The sequence below is a fragment of the Oncorhynchus tshawytscha genome, linkage group LG19 (assembly GCF_018296145.1).
Source record: "Oncorhynchus tshawytscha isolate Ot180627B linkage group LG19, Otsh_v2.0, whole genome shotgun sequence".
In the NCBI taxonomy this organism is placed as follows: domain Eukaryota; kingdom Metazoa; phylum Chordata; class Actinopteri; order Salmoniformes; family Salmonidae; genus Oncorhynchus; species Oncorhynchus tshawytscha.
In genome coordinates this window covers 17,178,732-17,198,731 of record NC_056447.1, presented here as the reverse complement: position 1 = coordinate 17,198,731, position 20,000 = coordinate 17,178,732, and the positions used below count along the sequence as shown (strand labels likewise).

General features: G+C 47.8%; 1 protein-coding gene and 1 long non-coding RNA gene across 13 annotated transcripts in view; both read right to left on the bottom strand.

The window, feature by feature from the left end:
- The window catches only part of micu1 (mitochondrial calcium uptake 1), a 121,534-nt gene that overhangs the window by 38,829 nt on the left and 62,705 nt on the right, over positions 1-20,000 (bottom strand). For 2 of the 11 annotated variants that reach the window (XM_042301387.1, XM_042301391.1), the window contains 3 exons: positions 16,927-16,938; positions 1,630-1,647; positions 1-59 (listed from right to left, as the gene is read on the bottom strand). The exon at positions 1-59 is cut by the window's left edge and continues 56 nt beyond it. In XM_042301387.1, the coding sequence (XP_042157321.1) occupies positions 1-59; positions 1,630-1,647; positions 16,927-16,938 (89 nt within the window). The remainder of the gene's footprint in view (positions 60-1,629; positions 1,648-16,926; positions 16,939-20,000) is intronic. The other 9 variants (XM_042301388.1, XM_042301394.1, XM_042301389.1 and 6 more) reach the window with 5 other exon arrangements.
- Positions 11,772-13,923, bottom strand: LOC121840054. 2 transcript variants are annotated; one of them, XR_006079343.1, is made up of 4 exons: positions 12,735-13,923; positions 12,478-12,660; positions 12,191-12,373; positions 11,772-11,843 (listed from the first exon to the last, which is right to left on the bottom strand). It is a non-coding gene; the product is annotated as an uncharacterized LOC121840054 (long non-coding RNA). The 2 variants fall into 2 exon arrangements; XR_006079342.1 differs by lacking the exon at positions 11,772-11,843 and having other exon boundaries at positions 12,171-12,373; positions 12,735-13,922.

Genomic DNA, 20,000 nt, shown 5'->3' with positions numbered 1-20,000 from the left:
CCCAGTGTGAAGAAGATACTGTCCTCATCCGCAAACTTCTCCCTCTCCTGGGAAATCTTCTACTCATCAGGAAGAGAGAGAGAGAAAGAAGAGCGAGATGCACACACTAGTTACGTTCCGTGTGAGCAAGGGGAACCTCCCAGGCTTGGGTTGCAGCATACCACTACTAATCAAGACTGGAGAGGCTCCTCACTGTGTGACATGATGGAGATCCCCTTCAAGCACACACAAACACACTAATATACAGTAAGGATTAGCACGCAATGCGCTAACTAGCACAAAAATGCGCTAACTAGCACAAAAATGCGCTAACTAGCACAAAAATGCGCTAACTAGCACAATGCGGTAACACAATGCTCTAACACAATGCTCTAACACAATGCTAACGACAGTGAAAACAACCATGCAAGTGCTACATACATGTCACACATCCAGGCAGAGGGAGCAGTGAGGAATCAAAGTTAGTCAGCACAATACAATATAAACTGATCCTAAACAGTGGTATAATAACGCAGACATCAAATAGAGAAACGAGGTCTCTCTCTCTCTCTCTCTCTCTCACACACACACACACACACCTCAACAAGTGTCCTATTAGACACAGAGTGGACAAAACATTAGGAACCCTTTCAATGACCGACTGACCAGGTAAAAGCTATGATCCCTTATTGATGTCACTCGTTAAATCGACTTCAAATCATTGACGATGAAGGAGGAGGAGACGGGTTAAAGAAGGATTTTTAAGCCTTAAAACATGGGTTGTGTGTGTGTGCCATTCAGAGGGTGAATGGGCAAGATAAAAATATTTAAGTGCCTTTAAACAGGGTTATGGTAGTAGGTGCAGGGTGTCACCGGTTTGAGTGTGTCAAGAACTGCAACGCTGCTGGGTTTTTCACGCTGAACAGTTTCCTGTGTTTATGAAGAACGGTCCACCACCCAAAAGACACCCAGCCAATTTGACACAACTGTGGGAAGCATTGGAGTCAACATGGGCCAGCATCCCTGTGTCAACATGGACCAGCATCCCTTCAACACCTCGTAGAGTCCATGTCCCGACCTATTGAGGCTGTTCTGAGGGCAATAAGGGGGTGCAACAACATTTTTTGGAAGGTGTTCCTTATGTTTTGTACACTCAGCGTACACACACACACACACACACACACACACACACACACACACACACACGCACACGCACGCACACGCACACGCACGCACGCACGGTATTCACACTGTGGGAGAATCTCAGATTAAGCCTAGTCCTAAACTCAAAAATAAAATAAAAAAGGTAATTAAATTGCATATTATCGAACATGTTTGATCTAGGCTTTATCTGGGTCTGGTTATTCAGACCATAGACTCTCTCACAGACAGAGGAAAACTACAGAGGAAAAGGACATTAATAAAAGTGAAATTAAAACAGTGATGTTGTAACATGCAGAAACATCACAGTGGGAGATCACGGTGAGAGTCCATTACAGCACAGAGATCACAGTGGGAGATCACGGTGAGAGTCCATTACAGCACAGAGATCACAGTGGGAGAGAACGAGTACAGTGTGTCACCAGACTACTCTATATAGAGCATGCAGAAATCTGGGTCAGGTCAAGGACTGGCTGAGACCAGACCCACCACAGGAGTTACCTCCGTCTGATAGAAGAGTCCAGGAGAGAGAGAAGAGAGAGAGGAGAGGAGGGAGAGGAGAGAGAGCAGAGAAGAGAGGGATGAGAGAGAGAGAGAAGAGAGGGAGGAGAGAGAGAAGAGAGGGAGGAGAGAGAGAAGAGAGGGAGGAGAGAGAGAAGAGAGGGAGGAGAGGTTAAAACACTCCACCCTGACTCTTCACAAGGGACACACCTTGGCTCTGGTATAAAGTCAAACAGACACATTAAGTACATAGTGCCCTTACCCAAACAGACCTAGGCTGTCCCAAATAGCACCCTGTTCCCTATACCCTATATATGGGCCCCCATAACTGTAAAGGGAATAGGGGGCCAGTTGGGACACAGGCCAGGAGCATCTTGTAACACTAGTAACACATGAGTCATCCTGTAACACGAGTCATCTGGACTCATAATAGTTCTGTCCCAAATGGAACTTTAATTCCCTTTATTTAGTCAACTCCTTTTGACCACGGACCATATATCTGTCACGGGTGTAAATATAGGGGACAATATATCTGTCGCGGGTGTAAATATAGCGGACCATATATATATATATCGCGGGTGTAAATATAGCGGACCATATATATATATATAAATATATATGTCGCGGGTGTAAATATAGGGGACAATATATATCTGTCACGGGTGTAAATATAGGGGACAATATATATGTCGCGGGTGTAAATATAGGGGACAATATATCTGTCACGGGTGTAAATATAGGGGACAATATATCTGTCACGGGTGTAAATATAGGGGACAATATATCTGTCACGGGTGTAAATATAGGGGACAATATATCTGTCACGGGTGTAAATATAGGGGACAATATATCTGTCACGGGTGTAAATATAGGGGACAATATATCTGTCACGGGTGTAAATATAGGGGACAATATATCTGTCACGGGTGTAAATATAGGGGACAATATATCTGTCACGGGTGTAAATATAGGGGACAATATATCTGTCACGGGTGTAAATATAGGGGACAATATATCTGTCACGGGTGTAAATATAGGGGACAATATATCTGTCACGGGTGTAAATATAGGGGACAATATATCTGTCACGGGTGTAAATATAGGGGACAATATATCTGTCACGGGTGTAAATATAGGGGACAATATATCTGTCACGGGTGTAAATATAGGGGACAATATATCTGTCACGGGTGTAAATATAGGGGACAATATATCGGTCACGGGTGTAAATATAGCAAATATGGTTTCCACAGTAACATTATTGAAGTTTTACATATTTACAAAAAGGGGAAGGAGTGGGAGAGAGAGAGAGGAGGAGGAGGATGATGCCAGAGACAGAGAAAGAAGAGAAGCGAGAGGGGAATATTTTATATCCAGCACTACGGCTGAAATGGAGAGAGAACCCAAGGAGGGGAGGAACAAGGGAGGACAGAGAGAGACAGGAAAGCCAGCTGGTGATTGTTTGTGTTGTCTGTAGGTGTGGTACCACTGTAGATGAGTGCATAGTGGGGGGCTTTGACTTGTGTTTGGAGTGAATGGTACCAGTTGACAGATTGGACATGTGGGCCTTTGGCAAATAACCTGTGCTCACACGCACACACACTAATGTAGAGTACATTATGATAAAGTACAGTAGAGTATAATACATTACAGTACATAACAGAGTACAGTACAATAAAGTAGTGCACATCAAAGTAAAGCACAGTACAATCATTTACAGTACAATAAAGTAGTGAACAGTACAAATAAAGTAGAATTACAAATCTACTCATCTCCCTCCCCGGAGACTTTACTCAGTCTCTCCCTATCCTTCCATCTCCCTTAAATCCATCTCCCTCTCTCTGTCAGATGACAGACTTGATATGCTGTGAACCACAGGGCCCCCGATTAAACCACAGGGGCCCAGTAAACCACAGAGCCCCTGGTGGAACATCGTGCACTATATAAAGAATAGCATTCCACTTCGGACTCCCTCTCGGTGTTATTGATTTTTAAAAAACAGGCTCGTGTGAATTTCTGTAATAATACGAAGCGTAATCTGTGTTGATTTAGGCTCAGCTGAATGTGCTTGTGAGACCGTTTTCTCCCCAGCTAAACCAGAATCATCTTGGATAAACTCTAGCGGTTGTATTTCTATAAATAACACTCAGAGGGTCCGAGTTAATAACCTTCTGCTCTAGTCTGCATCCCCAACGGAACCCTACTCCCTATTTAGTGCACTACTTTAGAGCAGGGCCTATAGGTCTCAGGTCAAAAGTAGTGCACTTATCTAAGGAATGGGATCCATTTGAGAAACAACCAGGATCTTCAATTGGAGTGTAAATCCTAATTACTGCAGTGCTGGAGTTAATTAAGTAAGTACTGCCTCCCCCTGTGTGTGTGTCAGTCTCTGTCACGCTATGAGAGGCCCTGCAGGCTCGAGTCAAGTGCACTGTGTGGTTATTCCTCAAGCACTGTGTGTGTGTTTGTGTGTTCAGCTCAGGCAGAAAGACAAATCAGAGCTTGGGCCAGGGTAGGGTAGGCCACAGGGAGACCGAGAGAGAGACAACTCTGTAGGTTAGGGTAAAAGCCTGGTCAGACTATTTTACACCAACATATGAGAGATGATCCCTAGCAGTCCAGCCAGGCTAGCAAGCAGTCCAGCCAGGCTAGCTAGCAGTCCAGCCAGGGTAGCTAGCAGTCCAGCCAGGGTAGCTAGCAGTCCAGCCACGCTAGCTAGCAGTCCAGCCACGCTAGCTAGCAGTCCAGCCAGGCTAGCAGTCCTGCTGAAGTCAACTACTAGCCCAACACTCCAGTGAACTCTGACTAGATCTGAAAAACAGCCAGATGCGTGCATTAATCTAAATCTCTCAACTTATTTCACTCGAGTGGCTTTCCAGGGAACCAAACTAGGCCGAAACTCAACTGAACTCCCAGAGTCTAACTAAGCAACGGTTTGAGCCAAAGTCACTGGACTGAATAACCACAGTACAGCCAGAGGGCTGCATGCAGAAAGATTCAAATCTTTCAACTCAGTTCACTTGGATGCAAGTTAAAACAGCAGCGCTGCTGTTTTGTGAAATATCCAGTTCAAATGGCCATTAAAAGTGGAGAGTTGTGTGTAGTCTATTCCCTGATCACAGATCAGTCTGTACAGTACAGCCAACTACTACTATACAGCCAACTATTCCCTGATCCCAGATCAGTCTGCGCAGTACAGCCAACAACAGAGCTTTGTGATAGATATAGATACTACATGTATCCTGGTTGGATACCTCCGGGTGCTTTCTAAAAATACTCCTACAAAAACATTCATAGTTTGAAGTTCTCAGTTTCCAATCAACAACAAAGTGCCTCGTCAGAGAAGTCCCATTCCCTGTCCCAACGTGAGCTCAAAGCAGACCTGTCCAAAAAAACAACACAGGGGGTTGTAACGAAAACAGATTGAATCTAGTCTGAAAATAGTTGATCCCCCCTGTCAGTGTCCACCCACAAGGTCAGCTCCTGTCAATGAACACTGCTAGGCACCAGGGGGCGCCGCTGCGTTCAACTGTGTTCTCGTCAACACTTCCAAACACAGCTGGTTATTAAACCACTTGCACAGCTACATCAGAGGAGAACCTCTGATTACGATGCTGCGTTGACAGGCGGCACAATCTCTTTCACAATGTGTGTTATACTATGTGGACTTCACATCAGAAAACTAGTACAAAACAACCGCATGTGTGGAGCCTGGTTCTGGGGTGAGGGACCCGTGGCAGTATGGGCCTGGTCCTCTTTAATGCACTGTAGTAACTGTAACACATTAATGACGATCAACTATCTGCCCTGTCCAACACCGCAGCTGAGAGAGAGCGAGAGAGAGAGAGAGAGAGAGAGAGAGTGTAAAGAAGTGGTGTGGAGAGAGACATACACTATATATACACAAAAGTGTGTGGACACCCCTTCAGATTAGTGGATCCGTCTATTTCATACACGCCCATTGCTGACAGGTGTATAAAATTGAGCACACAGCCATGCAATCTCCATAGACAAACACTGGCAGTAGAATGGCCTTCAACTGACTTTCAACATGGCACCGTCATAGGATTCCACCTTTCCAACAAGTCAGTTCGGCCCTGCTAGAGCTGCCACCCGGTCAACTGTAAGTGTTGTTATTGTGAAGTGGAAACGCCTAGGAGCAACAACGGCTCAGTCGGTAAGTGGTAGGCCACACAAGCTCAAAAAGAACGGGACCGGCTAGTGCTGAAGCTCGTTAAAAAAAACACCTGTCCTCGGTTGCAACACTCACTACCCGAGTTCCAAACTGCCTCTGGAAGCAACGTCAGCACAATAACTTTGTCTAGATTTTCATGAAATGTGTTTCCGTGGCTGAGCAGCAGCACACAAGCCTAAGATCACCGTGCGAAATGCGAAAAAAGCATTGGCTGGAGTGGAAAGCCGTCCCAGAAGGCTGTTACAGCAGCAATGTTCCAACATCTAGTGGAAAGCCTTCCCAGAAGAGTGGAGGCTGTTATAGCAGCAATGTTCCAACATCTAGTGGAAAGCCTTCCCAGAAGAGTGGAGGCTGTTATAGCAGCAATGTTCCAACATCTAGTGGAAAGCCTTCCCAGAAGAGTGGAGGCTGTTATAGCAGCAATGTTCCAACATCTAGTAGAAAGCCTTCCCAGAAGAGTGGAGGCTGTTACAGCAGCAATGTTCCAACATCTAGTGGAAGCCTTCCCAGAAGAGTGGAGGCTGAGGCTGTTCCAACATCTAGTGGAAAGCCTTCCCAGCAGCAGCAATGTTCCAACATCTAGTGGAAAGCCTTCCCAGAAGAGTGGAGGCTGTTACAGCAGCAAAGGGGGGGGGACCAACTCCATATTAATGCTTATGATTTTTTGAATGAGATGTTGGATGAGCAGGTGTCCACATCCTGTTTGGGTGCGTGAGAGAGAGACAGAGAGAGAGACACCGAGAAAAGCCTCAGATATGGAAATGTATTTTAACTGTGTAGTTCGGCGTCTTTGTGCAGCTGCCCTGTCTGTCTGTGTGGGCTGGTTCCCTGTGCTACGGGGTCATGGGGTCATGTGAGGCCGCTACGGGGTCATGTGAGGCCGCTACGGGGTCATGTGAGGCCGCTACGGGGTCATGTACGGGGTCATGTGAGGCCGCTACGGGGTCATGTGAGGCCGCTACGGGGTCTGAGGCCGGGGTCATGTGAGGCAGCTACGGGGTCATGTGAGGCAGCTACGGGGTCATGTGAGGCAGCTACGGGGGTCAGCTACGGGGTCATGTGAGGCAGCTACGGGGTCATGTGAGGCAGCTACGGGGTCATGTGAGGCAGCTACGGGGTCATGTGAGGCAGCTACGGGATAAGAGATCCTTTAGAGAGGTGAAATAAACAGAGAGAATAAAAATTTTAAAAAGTGACCTGCTTGGCTGATTGAAGGGAGGCCCAGGGAAAGAAAGCCAATCACAAGCTGCTAGTTCTGACATTACAGATTTAAATTGACCTCATTGGCTGATTGTAATATCAGAACTAGCAGCTTGTGACATATGCTACTGAGGCTTGAAGTCTCATTTACCACAGGCAGGTCAGTCCAGACAGAGAAAGAGAGACCTACAGTGCATTCGGAAGGTATTTAGACCCCTTGACTTTGTCCAAATGTTGTTACCTTACAGCCTTATTCTAAAATGGATTAAATCTACACACAATACCACTTAACAAAGCAAAAACAGGTTTTTAGAAATGTTTGCAAATGTATAAAAAAAAATATATATATATAATTTACATAAGTATTCAGATCATTTATTCAGTACTTCGTTGAAGCACCTTTGGCAGTGCTTACAGCTTCGAGTCTCCTTTGGTATGACGCTACAAGCTTGGCACACCTATATTTGGGGGAGTTCCTCCCATTCTTCTCTGCAGATCCTCTAAAGCTCTGTCAGGTTGGATGGGGAGCGTTGCTGCACAGCTATTTTCAGGTCTCTCCAGAGATGTTAGATTGGGTTCCTGTTCGGGCTCTGGCTGGGCCACTCAAAGAAATTCACAAACTTGTCCCGAAGCCACTCCTGCATTGTCTTGGCTGTGTGTTTAGGGTCGATGTCCTGCTGGAAGGTGAACCTTTGCCCCAGTCTGAGGTCCTGAGTGCTCTGGAGCAGGTTTTCATCAAGGATCTCATTGCTCCGTTCATCTGTACTTTGCACCATTGATTTTTCCCTCTATCCGGACTCGTCTCCCTGTCCCTGCCGATGAAAAACATCCCCACAGCATGATCCTGCCACCACGCTTCACCGTAGGGATGGTACCAGGTTTCCTCCAGACGTGACACTTGGCATTCAGAACAAAGAGTTCAATCTTAGTTTCATCAGACCAAAGAATCTTGTTTCTCATGGTCTGAGAGTCTTTAGGTGCCTTTAGTAAAACTCCAAGCGGGCTGTTATGTGCCTTTCACTGAGGAGTGGATTCCGTCTGTTCACTCTACCATAAAGGTCTGATTGGTGGAGTGCTGCAGAGATGGTTGTCCTTCTGGAAGGTTCTTTTTTGGGGGGGGCAAGTACAGATATGATTAGATAGTACTCTACTAAACACCAGCCAGGTCTCCAGAGGATTGACTGGCAGAGCAGGTGTGCTGCTAATAACCTCTAGACATAAATATTCAGAGAGAGAGAGAGAGAGAAGGCAACCACATGTAAAGATGAATGAATCTCAGAGAAATGGTGTGTGTTGCTACCGACGTTCAATTAACAATTATGGTCACTAAGGATCAACAGCTGTAGGAGTAGATAACCAGGTGTGCAGTCAAATCACACCAGCCCAACCTCTGTGTGTGTGTGTGTGTGTGTGTGTGTGTGTGTGTGTGTGTGTGTGTGTGTGTGTGTGTGTGTGTGTGTGAGAAAGAACAACAAAGTCAGAGCTAGTGAGGGAGAGAGAAAGAGAGCGAGAAAGGAGGAGGGAGGCTCATACACAACTGTCCTTGGAAGGTTTGTTCCAGCCGCTGAAACAGAATAAAAGTCAGTAGCTATAACAACTAAGAACTTGTGTGACGACAAGACAACAGGCATGTTTGTTTCCATGGCAGCAGCCCCGTCAGCATTCCTTTGTGAGTGACAGGCGTCGCAACCAGTCACATGACAGATAGTGGTTGCCGTGGCATCACAGAGCGATAAAGGCCACAGGTGGTGTGTTTTATCAATCGAATAGAATTATTCTAGTGCTGGGATTCAATCAATAGAATCATTCTAGTGCTGGGATTCAATCAATAGAATCATTCTAGTGCTGGGATTCAATCAATAGAATCATTCTAGTGCTGGGATTCAATCAATAGAATCATTCTAGTGCTGGGATTCAATCAATAGAATCATTCGTGCTGGGATTCTATCATTCTAGTGCTGGGACTCAATCAATAGAATCATTCTAGTGCTGGGATTCAATCAATAGAATCATTCTAGTGCTGGGATTCTATCATTCTAGTGCTGGGACTCAATCAATAGAATCATTCTAGTGCTGGGATTCTATCATTCTAGTGCTGGGACTCAATCAATAGAATCATTCTAGTGCTGGGATTCTATCATTCTAGTGCTGGGACTCAATCAATAGAATCATTCTAGTGCTGGGATTCTATCAATAGAATCATTCTAGTGCTGGGATTCTATCAATAGAATCATTCTAGTGCTGGGATTCTATCAATAGAATCATTCTAGTGCTGGGATTCTATCAATAGAATCATTCTAGTGCTGGGATTCTATCATTCTAGTGCTGGGATTCTATCATTCTAGTGCTGGGACTATCAATAGAATCATTCTAGTGCTGGGATTCTATCATTCTAGTGCTGGGATTCTATCATTCTAGTGCTGGGATTCTATCAATAGAATCATTCTAGTGCTGGGATTCTATCAATAGAAGAAAGGGGTTTCAATGGGCCAAAGACATAGAATGAGTAGAATGGCTAGAACATTCTACTCATTCTAATTCTTTGTTCTGGGCTCTGTTCCAAGGCTGGAAAAATGCCCCCTTCCTTTTTGAGGTATCATTGATCTAACACTAGTGGCTTGGTGAAAGTACGAAGTAGCTTTGGATTTAAAAGCACAAGTGTACACTTTCAAAAGAACGTTGGAGAATTGGGATACAACCATAAATCACTGACCGAACACTAGAGGGTAGGTGAAAGCAAGATTCTAGTAGCTTTGTTTACCCAACCCAGTAAAAGTATTGGACCAGGGCCATAAGAAGCCATCCAGCAAATGGAGAGATGATTCATTTCCTGGGTTTAGATCACCCTGTGGTGCCACCATGCCGGCTGCAGAGAGGGGGAGCTATAACCTGCAGACCCGTGCCGCTCTACATACAGTACGGTCTCCCCTTCAGACACAGGCAAGGAGCAGAGCATGCTGGGAAAGAGCTACAGCAGCGCCAAAGCATTGGACAAGGCTGGAGAGAGCGAGAGGGTGACAGAGAAGAGGAAGATGGAAGCATAGAGGAGGGGTGAAGGGAGAGAGTGACAGAGAAGAGGAAGATGGAAGCAGAGGAAGGGGTGAAGGGAGAGAGTGACAGAGAAGAGGAAGATGGAAGCAGAGGAAGGGGTGAAGGGAGAGAGTGAAAGAGGGAGTGAAAGAGTAAAGAGAGGGAGAGACATAAACAGGGGAACAGGACGGTTGTCATTCAGCACTAACAGAGTAGAAGTTTCTTATTGCATCTCAGTTGGCAAGTGTTGACGTTTGTCCTCTTCAAATACTTTGTTGTGACACACTTGATCTAACATGGTCCTGTGTGGTTGATCAAACACACACACACACACACACACACACACACACACAAAACACACACACACACACACACACACAACACACACGTTGGACACACACACATACACACCACAAATCACACACACACACACACACGAGCAGGTGAAGTAATCCATGCCTTGGCACCAGACCCTGACCCATATTGTTGCAGGGTGTTTCATTCTCCCTGAAAAGATCTACACACAGATCTCCACTGGACAGGGCTGTGTGTACTGCCTCACTACCCTCCCTTCCTGCTAGGTCTCAGACCTCCACTGGACAGGGCTGTGTGTACTGCCTCACTACCCTCCCTTCCTGCTAGGTCTCAGACCTCCACTGGACAGGGCTGTGTGTACTGCCTCACTACCCTCCCTTCCTGCTAGGTCTCAGACCTCCACTGGACAGAGCTGTGTGTACTGCCTCACTAGCCTCCCTTCCTGCTAGGTCAGACCTCCACTGGACAGGGCAGACTGCCTCACTACCCTCCCTTCCTGCTAGGTCTCAGACCTCCACTGGACAGGGCTGTGTGTACTGCCTCACTACCCTCCCTTCCTGCTAGGTCTCAGACCTCCACTGGACAGGGCTGTGTGTACTGCCTCACTACCCTCCCTTCCTGCTAGGTCTCAGACCTCCACTGGACAGGGCTGTGTGTACTGCCTCAACCCTCCCTTCCTGCTGGTCTCAGACATCCACTGGACAGGGCTGTGTACTGCCTCACTACCCTCCCTTCCTGCTAGGTCTCAGACCTCCACTGGACAGGGCTGTGTGTACTGCCTCACTACCCTCCCTTCCTGCTAGGTCTCAGACATCCACTGGACAGGGCTGTGACTGCCTCACTACCCTCCCTTCCTGCTAGGTCTCAGACCTCCACTGGACAGGGCTGTGGTACTGCCTCAACCCTCCCTTCCTGCTAGGTCTCAGACCTCCACTGGACAGGGCTGTGGACTGCCTCATAGCCTCCCTTCCTGAGGTCTCAGACCTCCACTGGACAGGGCTGTGTGTACTGCCTCACTACCCTCCCTTCCTGCTAGGTCTCAGACCTCCACTGGACAGGGCTGTGTGACTGCCTCACTACCCTCCCTTCCTGCTAGGTCTCAGACCTCCACTGGACAGGGCTGTGTGACTGCCTCACTACCCTCCCTTCCTGAGGTCTCAGACCTCCACTGGACAGGGCTGTGACTGCCTCACTACCCTCCCTTCCTGCTAGGTCTCAGACCTCCACTGGACAGGGCTGTGTGACTGCCTCACTACCCTCCCCTTCCTGCTAGGTCTCAGACCTCCACTGGACAGGGCTGTGTGACTGCCTCACTAGCCTCCCTTCCTGCTAGGTCTCAGACCTCCACTGGACAGGGCTGTGTGTACTGCCTCACTACCCTCCCTTCCTGAGGTCTCAGACCTCCACTGGACAGGGCTGTGTGTACTGCCTCACTACCCTCCCTTCCTGCTAGGTCTCAGACCTCCACTGGACAGGGCTGTGTGTCATTCAGCACCCTCCCTTCCTGCTAGGTCTCAGACCTCCACTGGACAGGGCTTTCTGCCTCACTACCCTCCCTTCCTGCAGGTCTCAGACATCCACTGGACAGGGCTGTGTGTACTGCCTCACTTCCCTTCCTGCTAGGTCTCAGACCTCCACTGGACAGGGCTGTGTGACTGCCTCACACCCTCCCTTCCTGCTAGGTCTCAGACCTCCACTGGACAGGGCTGTGTGTACTGCCTCAAACCCACCCTTCCTGCTAGGTCTCAGACCTCCACTGGACAGGGCTGTGTGACTGCCTCAACCCTCCCTTCCTGCTAGGTCTCAGACCTCCACTGGACAGGGCTGTGTGTACTGCCTCACTACCCTCCCTTCCTGCTAGGTCTCAGACCTCCACTGGACAGGGCTGTGTGTACTGCCTCACTACCCTCCCTTCCTGCTAGGTCTCAGACCTCCACTGGACAGGGCTGTGTGTACTGCCTCACTACCCTCCCTTCCTGCTAGGTCTCAGACCTCCACTGGACAGGGCTGTGTGTACTGCCTCACTACCCTCCCTTCCTGCAGGTCTCAGACCTCCACCCTGCCTCACTACCCTCCCTTCCTGCTAGGTCTCAGACCTCCACTGGACAGGGCTGTGTGTACTGCCTCACTACCCTCCCTTCCTGCTAGGTCTCAGACCTCCACTGGACAGGGCTGTGTGTACTGCCTCACTACCCTCCCTTCCTGCTAGGTCTCAGACCTCCACTGGACAGGGCTGTGTGTACTGCCTCACTACCCTCCCTTCCTGCTAGGTCTCAGACCTCCACTGGACAGGGCTGTGACAGGCTGCTGTGTGTACTGCCTCACTACCCTCCCTTCCTGCTAGGTCTCAGACCTCCACTGGACAGGGCTGTGTGTACTGCCTCACTACCCTCCCTTCCTGCTAGGTCTCAGACCTCCACTGGACAGGGCTGTGTGTACTGCCTCACTACCCTCCCTTCCTGCTAGGTCTCAGACCTCCACTGGACAGGGCTGTGTGTACTGCCTCACTACCCTCCCTTCCTGCTAGGTCTCAGACCTCCACTGGACAGGGCTGTGTGTACTGCCTCACTACCCTCCCTTCCTGCTAGGTCTCAGACCTCCACTGGACAGGGCTGTGTGTACTGCCTCACTACCCTCCCTTCCTGCTAGGTCTCAGACCTCCACTGGACAGGGCTGTGTGTACTGCCTCACTACCCTCCCTTCCTGCTAGGTCTCAGACCTCCACTGGACAGGGCTGTGTGTACTGCCTCACTACCCTCCCTTCCTGCTAGGTCTCAGACCTCCACTGGACAGGGCTGTGTGTACTGCCTCACTACCCTCCCTTCCTGCTAGGTCTCAGACCTCCACTGGACAGGGCTGTGTGTACTGCCTCACTACCCTCCCTTCCTGCTAGGTCTCAGACATCCACTGGACAGGGCTGTGTGTACTGCCTCACTACCCTCCCTTCCTGCTAGGTCTCAGACCTCCACTGGACAGGGCTGTGTGTACTGCCTCACTACCCTCCCTTCCTGCTAGGTCTCAGACCTCCACTGGACAGGGCTGTGTGTACTGCCTCACTACCCTCCCTTCCTGCTAGGTCTCAGACATCCACTGGACAGGGCTGTGTGTACTGCCTCACTACCCTCCCTTCCTGCTAGGTCTCAGACATCCACTGGACAGGGCTGTGTGTACTGCCTCACTACCCTCCCTTCCTGCTAGGTCTCAGACCTCCACTGGACAGGGCTGTGTGTACTGCCTCACTAGCCTCCCTTCCTGCTAGGTCTCAGACATCCTTGTTCCTGCTCATGCTCCATATCTCTGGGTCTTGGTGTGTCTCACCGTGCTACAGGTTAAACAAGGCACATCCCTGCTGTTTAAAGGTCACCTAGCAGGTAGATCCTGTATCTAATCCTCTGGCAACAGGGAGGGTAACTAAACCTGTACCAACCCCTAGAGCAACAGGGAGGGTGGCTCAACCCCTAGAGCAACAGGGAGGGTGGCTCAACCCCTAGATCAACAGGGGGGGTGGCTCAACCCCTAGAGCAACAGGGAGGGTGGCTCAACCCCTAGAGCAACAGGGAGGGTGGCTCACCCCTAGAGCAACAGGGAGGGTGGCTCAACCCCTAGAGCAACAGGGAGGGTGGCTCAACCCCTAGAGCAACAGGGAGGGTGGCTCAACCCCTAGAGCAACAGGGAGGGTGGCAACCCCTAGAGCAACAGGGAGGTGCTCAACCCCTAGAGCAACAGGGAGGGTGCTCAACCCCTAGAGCAACAGGGAGGGTGGCTCAACCCCTAGAGCAACAGGGAGGGTGGCTCAACCCCTAGAGCAACAGGGAGGGTGGCTCAACCCCTAGAGCAACAGGGAGGGTGGCTCAACCCCTAGAGCAACAGGGAGGGTGGCTCAACCCCTAGAGCAACAGGGAGGGTGGCTCAACCCCTAGAGCAACAGGGAGGGTGGCTCAACCCCTAGAGCAACAGGGAGGGTGGCTCAACCCCTAGAGCAACAGGGAGGGTGGCTCAACCCCTAGAGCAACAGGGAGGGTGGCTCAACCCCTAGAGCAACAGGGAGGGTGGCTCAACCCCTAGAGCAACAGGGAGGGTGGCTCAACCCCTAGAGCAACAGGGAGGGTAGACCGTCATCTAGATTCAAACACAAAGAGCCACTAAAGAGACAGGCAGCAGCAGGTGTGTGTGTGATATGACTTGGTGTATGTGTACACACACAAGCACCCTCCATCCATCCCTGTTGTACTGGTGCAGAAGATGATGGCCCAGTATTTTATGCCCCAGTCCTTCCGTCTGTTTCTCTATATCTTAAACCATACTAGGCCGACTTTCCGTTGATCACTAAACCTATCCAACTCTGACATCCACAGTGCCAAGAGTCAGTTGTGGAGGGTTTTGTATTACCATTCCAATGATTCCTGATGGAAATAGATCCATGTTTAATGCACTATTTGGTGCTTGGCCAGTGTTCTATCCTGCTGGGGTTGTGGTGAGGCCGTAGTCCCAAATTGCACCCTATTCCCTAAAATGGGCTCTGGGCAAAAGTAGTGCACTTAAGAGGGAATAGGGTCCCTTTTGGGGACACAACCCGTGACTTTGGTTAAGCACTTTACACTCTGCTGAAGTTGAGATGCAATACAACTTGACCAGAGAAACTTCTAGTGTGTTTTTCCTCCCCACTGACAACTACACTACCGGTCAAAAGTTTTAGAACATCTACTCATTACAGGGTTTTTCTTGATTTTTACTATTTTCTACATTGTAGAATAATAGTGAAGACATCAAAACTATGAAATAACACATATGGAATCATGTAGTAACCCCCCCCCCAAAAAGGTTCTATCAAAATATATTTTATATTTGAGATTCTTCTAAGTAGCCACCCTTTTCCTTCATGATAGCTTTGCACACTCTTGGCATCCTCTCAACCAGCTTCACGAGGTAGTCACCTGGAATGCATTTCAGTTAACAGGTGTACCTTGTTAAAAAGTTCATTTGTGGAATGTCTTTCGTTCTTAATGCGTTCCAGCCAATCAGTTGTGTTGTGACAGGGTAGGGGTGGTATACAGAAGACAACCCTATTTGGTAAAAGACCAAGTCCATATTATGGCAAGAACAGCTCCAATAAACAAACAGTCCATCATTACTTTAAGACACGAAGGTCAATCAATCCGGAACATTTCAAGAACTTTGAAAGTTTCTTCAAGTACAGTCGCAAAAACCATCAAGCGCTATGATGAAACTGGCTCTCATGAGGACCGCCACAGGAAAGGAAGACCCAGAGTTAACTCTGCTGCAGAGGATAATTTCATTACAGCCTCAGATTGCAGCCCAAATAAATGCTTCACAGAGTTCAAGTAACAGACACATCAACGGTTCATTGGAGACTGCGTGAATCAGGCCTCCATGGTCGAATTGCTGTAAAGAAACCACTACTCAAGGACACCAATAAGAATAGACTTGCTTGGGCCAAGAAACACGAGCAATGGACATTAGTGAACGGATGATCTCCGCATGTGTATTTCCCACCGTGAAGCATGGAGGAGGAGGTGTTATGGTGTAGGGCGCTTTTGCTGGTGACACTGTGTTTTATTTAGAATTCAAGGCACGCTTAACCAGCATGGCTACCACACCATTCTGCAGTGATAAGCCATCCCATCTGGTTTGCGCTTAGTGGGTCTATCATTGGTTTTTAAACAGGAAAATGACCCAACACACCTCCAGGTTGTGTAAGAGCTATTTGAACAAGAAGGAGAGTGATTGAGTGCTGCATCAGATGACCTGGCCTCCACAATCACCCGACCTCAACCAAATTGAGATGGTTTGGGATGAGTTGGATCACAGAGTGAAGGAAAAGCAGCCAGCAAGTGCTCAGCATATGTGAGAACTCTTTCAAGACTGTTGGAAAAGCATTCCAGGTGAAGCTGGTTGAGAGAACGCCAAGAGTGTGCAAAGCTGTCATCAAGGCAAAGGGTGGCTACTTACAAGAATATCAAATATATTTTGATTTGTTTAATACCTTTTTGGTTACTACATGATCCCATGTGTTATTTCATAGTTGTAATGTCCTCACTATTAATCTACAATGTAGAAAATAGTAAAAAAAGAAAAACCCTTGAATGAGTAGGTGTTCTAAAACGTTTGACTGGTAGTGTATATATGGAAGATCTCCAGGGGAGAGTGGAGTAGAGGTAGAGAGAGATGGAGGGAGTTGGAGAGTAGGGAGGGAGGAATTAGAAGGAGAGAGAGCTGGAGGTAGAGAGTATGGAGGGAGGAATTAGAAGGAGAGAGAGCTGGAGGTAGAGAGTAGGGAGGGAGGAATTAGAAGGAGAGAGAGCTGGAGGTAGAGAGTATGGAGGGAGGAATTAGAAGGAGAGAGAGCTGGAGGTAGAGAGTAGGGAGGGAGGAATTAGAAGGAGAGAGCTGGAGGTAGAGAGTAGGGAGGGAGGAATTAGAAGGAGAGAGAGATGGAGGAAGGTACAGTGAACAGAGTACACAGTTATCAGATCAGGCCTTGGTTCAAACACACACACACATGCTGCTCGGGACACGCCCCATACCTGCCAGAAGTCCTGCAGAGAGGGAGGGGTGGATGGAGGGATGGAGGAGGGGAGAGGAGACAGTGAGGGAGGGGTGGGACAGGGAGGGAGAGGAAGGGATAGTTGATGAATAGGTAGGTAGGGGATAAGGGGGAGGGATGGTTGATAAAATGGAGGATTCGTCAGGTGGAGGAGGAGGAAGGGTTATTGGTTATATGGAGAAGATTGCCAGAGCAGGAGTAGATTCCACAGCAGTTACATGAATAACAGCAAAACATTACAATAACATTACATTATAACAACTGATGGCATGGTCACAATGATATGAGGAGAGAGAAAGAGGGAGAGAGATACACTTGGACAGTGGAGGATTAAAGTCAATGGAACATTTGGTTTAAAAAACACAGGAGACCCAATTAGAAAATGTTAAAGACAGTAGGGGAGTACCCAAACATACTAAGAGCAGTAGGGGAGTACCCAAACATACTAAGAGCAGTAGGGGAGTACCCAAACATACTAAGAGCAGTAGGGGAGTACCCAAACATACTAAGAGCAATAGGGGAGTATCCAAACATACTAAGAGCAGTAGGGGAGTATCCAAACATACTAAGAGCAGTAGGGGAGTATCCAAACATACTAAGAGCAGTAGGGGAGTACCCAAACATACTAAGAGCAATAGGGGAGTATCCAAACATACTAAGAGCAGTAGGGGAGTACCCAAACATACTAAGAGCAGTAGGAGGGGAGTACCCAAACATACTAAGAGCAGTAGGAGAGTACCCAAACATACTAAGAGCAGTAGGGGAGTACCCAAACATACTAAGAGCAGTAGGGGAGTATCCAAACATACTAAGAGCAGTAGGGGAGTATCCAAACATACTAAGAGCAGTAGGGGAGTACCCAAACATACTAAGAGCAGTAGGGGAGTACCCAAACATACTAAGAGCAGTAGGAGAGTACCCAAACATACTAAGAGCAGTAGGGGAGTACCCAAACATACTAAGAGCAGTAGGGGAGTACCCAAACATACTAAGAGCAGTAGGAGAGTACCCAAACATACTAAGAGCAGTACCCAAACATACTAAGAGCAGTAGGGAGTACCCAAACATACTAAGAGCAGTACCCAAACATACTAGCAGGGAGTACCCAAACATACTAAGAGCAGTAGGGGAGTACCCAAACATACTAAGAGCAGTAGGGGAGTACCCAAACATACTAAGAGCAGTAGGGAGTACCCAAACATACTAAGAGCAGTAGGGGAGTACCCAAACAAACATACTAAGAGCAGTAGGGGAGTACCCAAACATACTAAGAGCAGTAGGGGAGTACCGAAATATTAAAAGCACAAACAATGGATAAATAAACAAAATGTGAAAAAAATGTTAAATATGGTGAGGGATTTTAGCACACGAAAGGAGAGGAGAACTGAACTACCATTTTCCAATGATTTTTTTTTTAAAGAGATACTACTAGTACTCAAGCAGATTCCATTGTGATATTTCCCCCCCCCAGACAAGGAGAAGCTCCATCCCCTAGTGAACACCCCCACCCCCACCCCACCACCACCCCCACTTCACCACCCCCAACCAATCCCAATCTCCTCGTCTGAACCTCAGATTAGCATACTCTGACCATAAAACTGCCCTCGACTCGGGAGTTTCAGCTCGGGGAATTGTAGGTTACTGTAATTCTTACAATATTAATATTGCATCCCAGTCCAGTGGAATGGAGCGATTTCATAGGTTCTTGGCGAGGGAACGGGGGGAGGATGGAGAGAGGAGGGGGAAAGGAGGGCTGGATAGAAAAGTGAGTGAAGTGTAATTCTGTTGCCAAGCCAGAGGACGCTATCAGGCCAATCAGGTGCGTTGGTGTGTGAGTGGTGAGTGTGTGTTTGAGTGGTGTGTGTGTGTGTGTGTGTGTGCGTGTGTTTGCGAGTCAAAGGACTATCATCCACAGCTAGCCATGCATCATGTGTAGACTACTGTATAGTACAGAGAGAGATTAGCAAACAGAATGCCCAGAGATAGGTGACATATCGGCTACGTAGGGACCATCCATCTAGAACTCTGGAATGTTCCATCTAGAACTCTGGAATGTTCCATCTAGAACTCTGGAATGTTCCATCTAGAACTGCTCATATACACACACAAACTTGGTGGTCCAATACAGTGATTGAGAGAGAGAGAGAGAGAGAATGAGGGTCTGTGGTGGCTAGGCAACCAAGCCTAGTTAAACCAGTCTGAATGCTAAACCTTAAATAGTGAGAGAAGAATTCAGACTGGTTAACTAGGCTGTTGCTTTGCCACAGTAGAGGTCTGTTTTTAACTCACTCAATCACTTTAGTACACCTCAAGCTGTTGGTATGGACATTATAATGCTGTTTCATACCTCAAGCTGTTGGTATGGACATTATAATACTGTTTCATACCTCAAGCTGTTGGTATGGACATTATAATGCCGTTTCATACCTCAAGCTGTTGGTATGGACATTATAATGCCGTTTCATACCTCAAGCTGTTGGTATGGACATTATAATGCCGTTTCATACCTCAAGCTGTTGGTATGGACATTATAATGCCATTTCACACCTCAAGCTGTTGGTATGGACATTATAATGCCATTTCACACCTCAAGCTGTTGGTATGGACATTATAATGCCGTTTCATACCTCAAGCTGTTGGTATGGACACTATTCCATTCATAAGGTTATATTGTGGAGCGTGGATTAAACACATGACGGAGCTAGTTCTGGATCAGAGAGCATGAATGTGCAAATATATTGTAAATCGTCCTTTGTTGACTATTCATATTTAAATAGTAGTTAAATAGTATAATCTCGGTTTTGTTTGCTTATCTAAAATCAGTCCGGGGTTAGTGTCCTTGTCTGTGTAAACGTAAAAGGGTGTGTGTGTGTGTGTGTGTGTATGGGGATGTGTGTGTGTGTGTGTGTATGGGGATGTGTGTGTGTGTGTGTGTGTGTGGGTGTGGATGTGTGTATGTGTGTGTGTGTGTGTGTATGGGGATGTGTGTGTGTGTGTGTGTATGGGGATGTGTGTGTGTGTGTGTGTATGGGGATGTGTGTGTGTGTGTGTGTG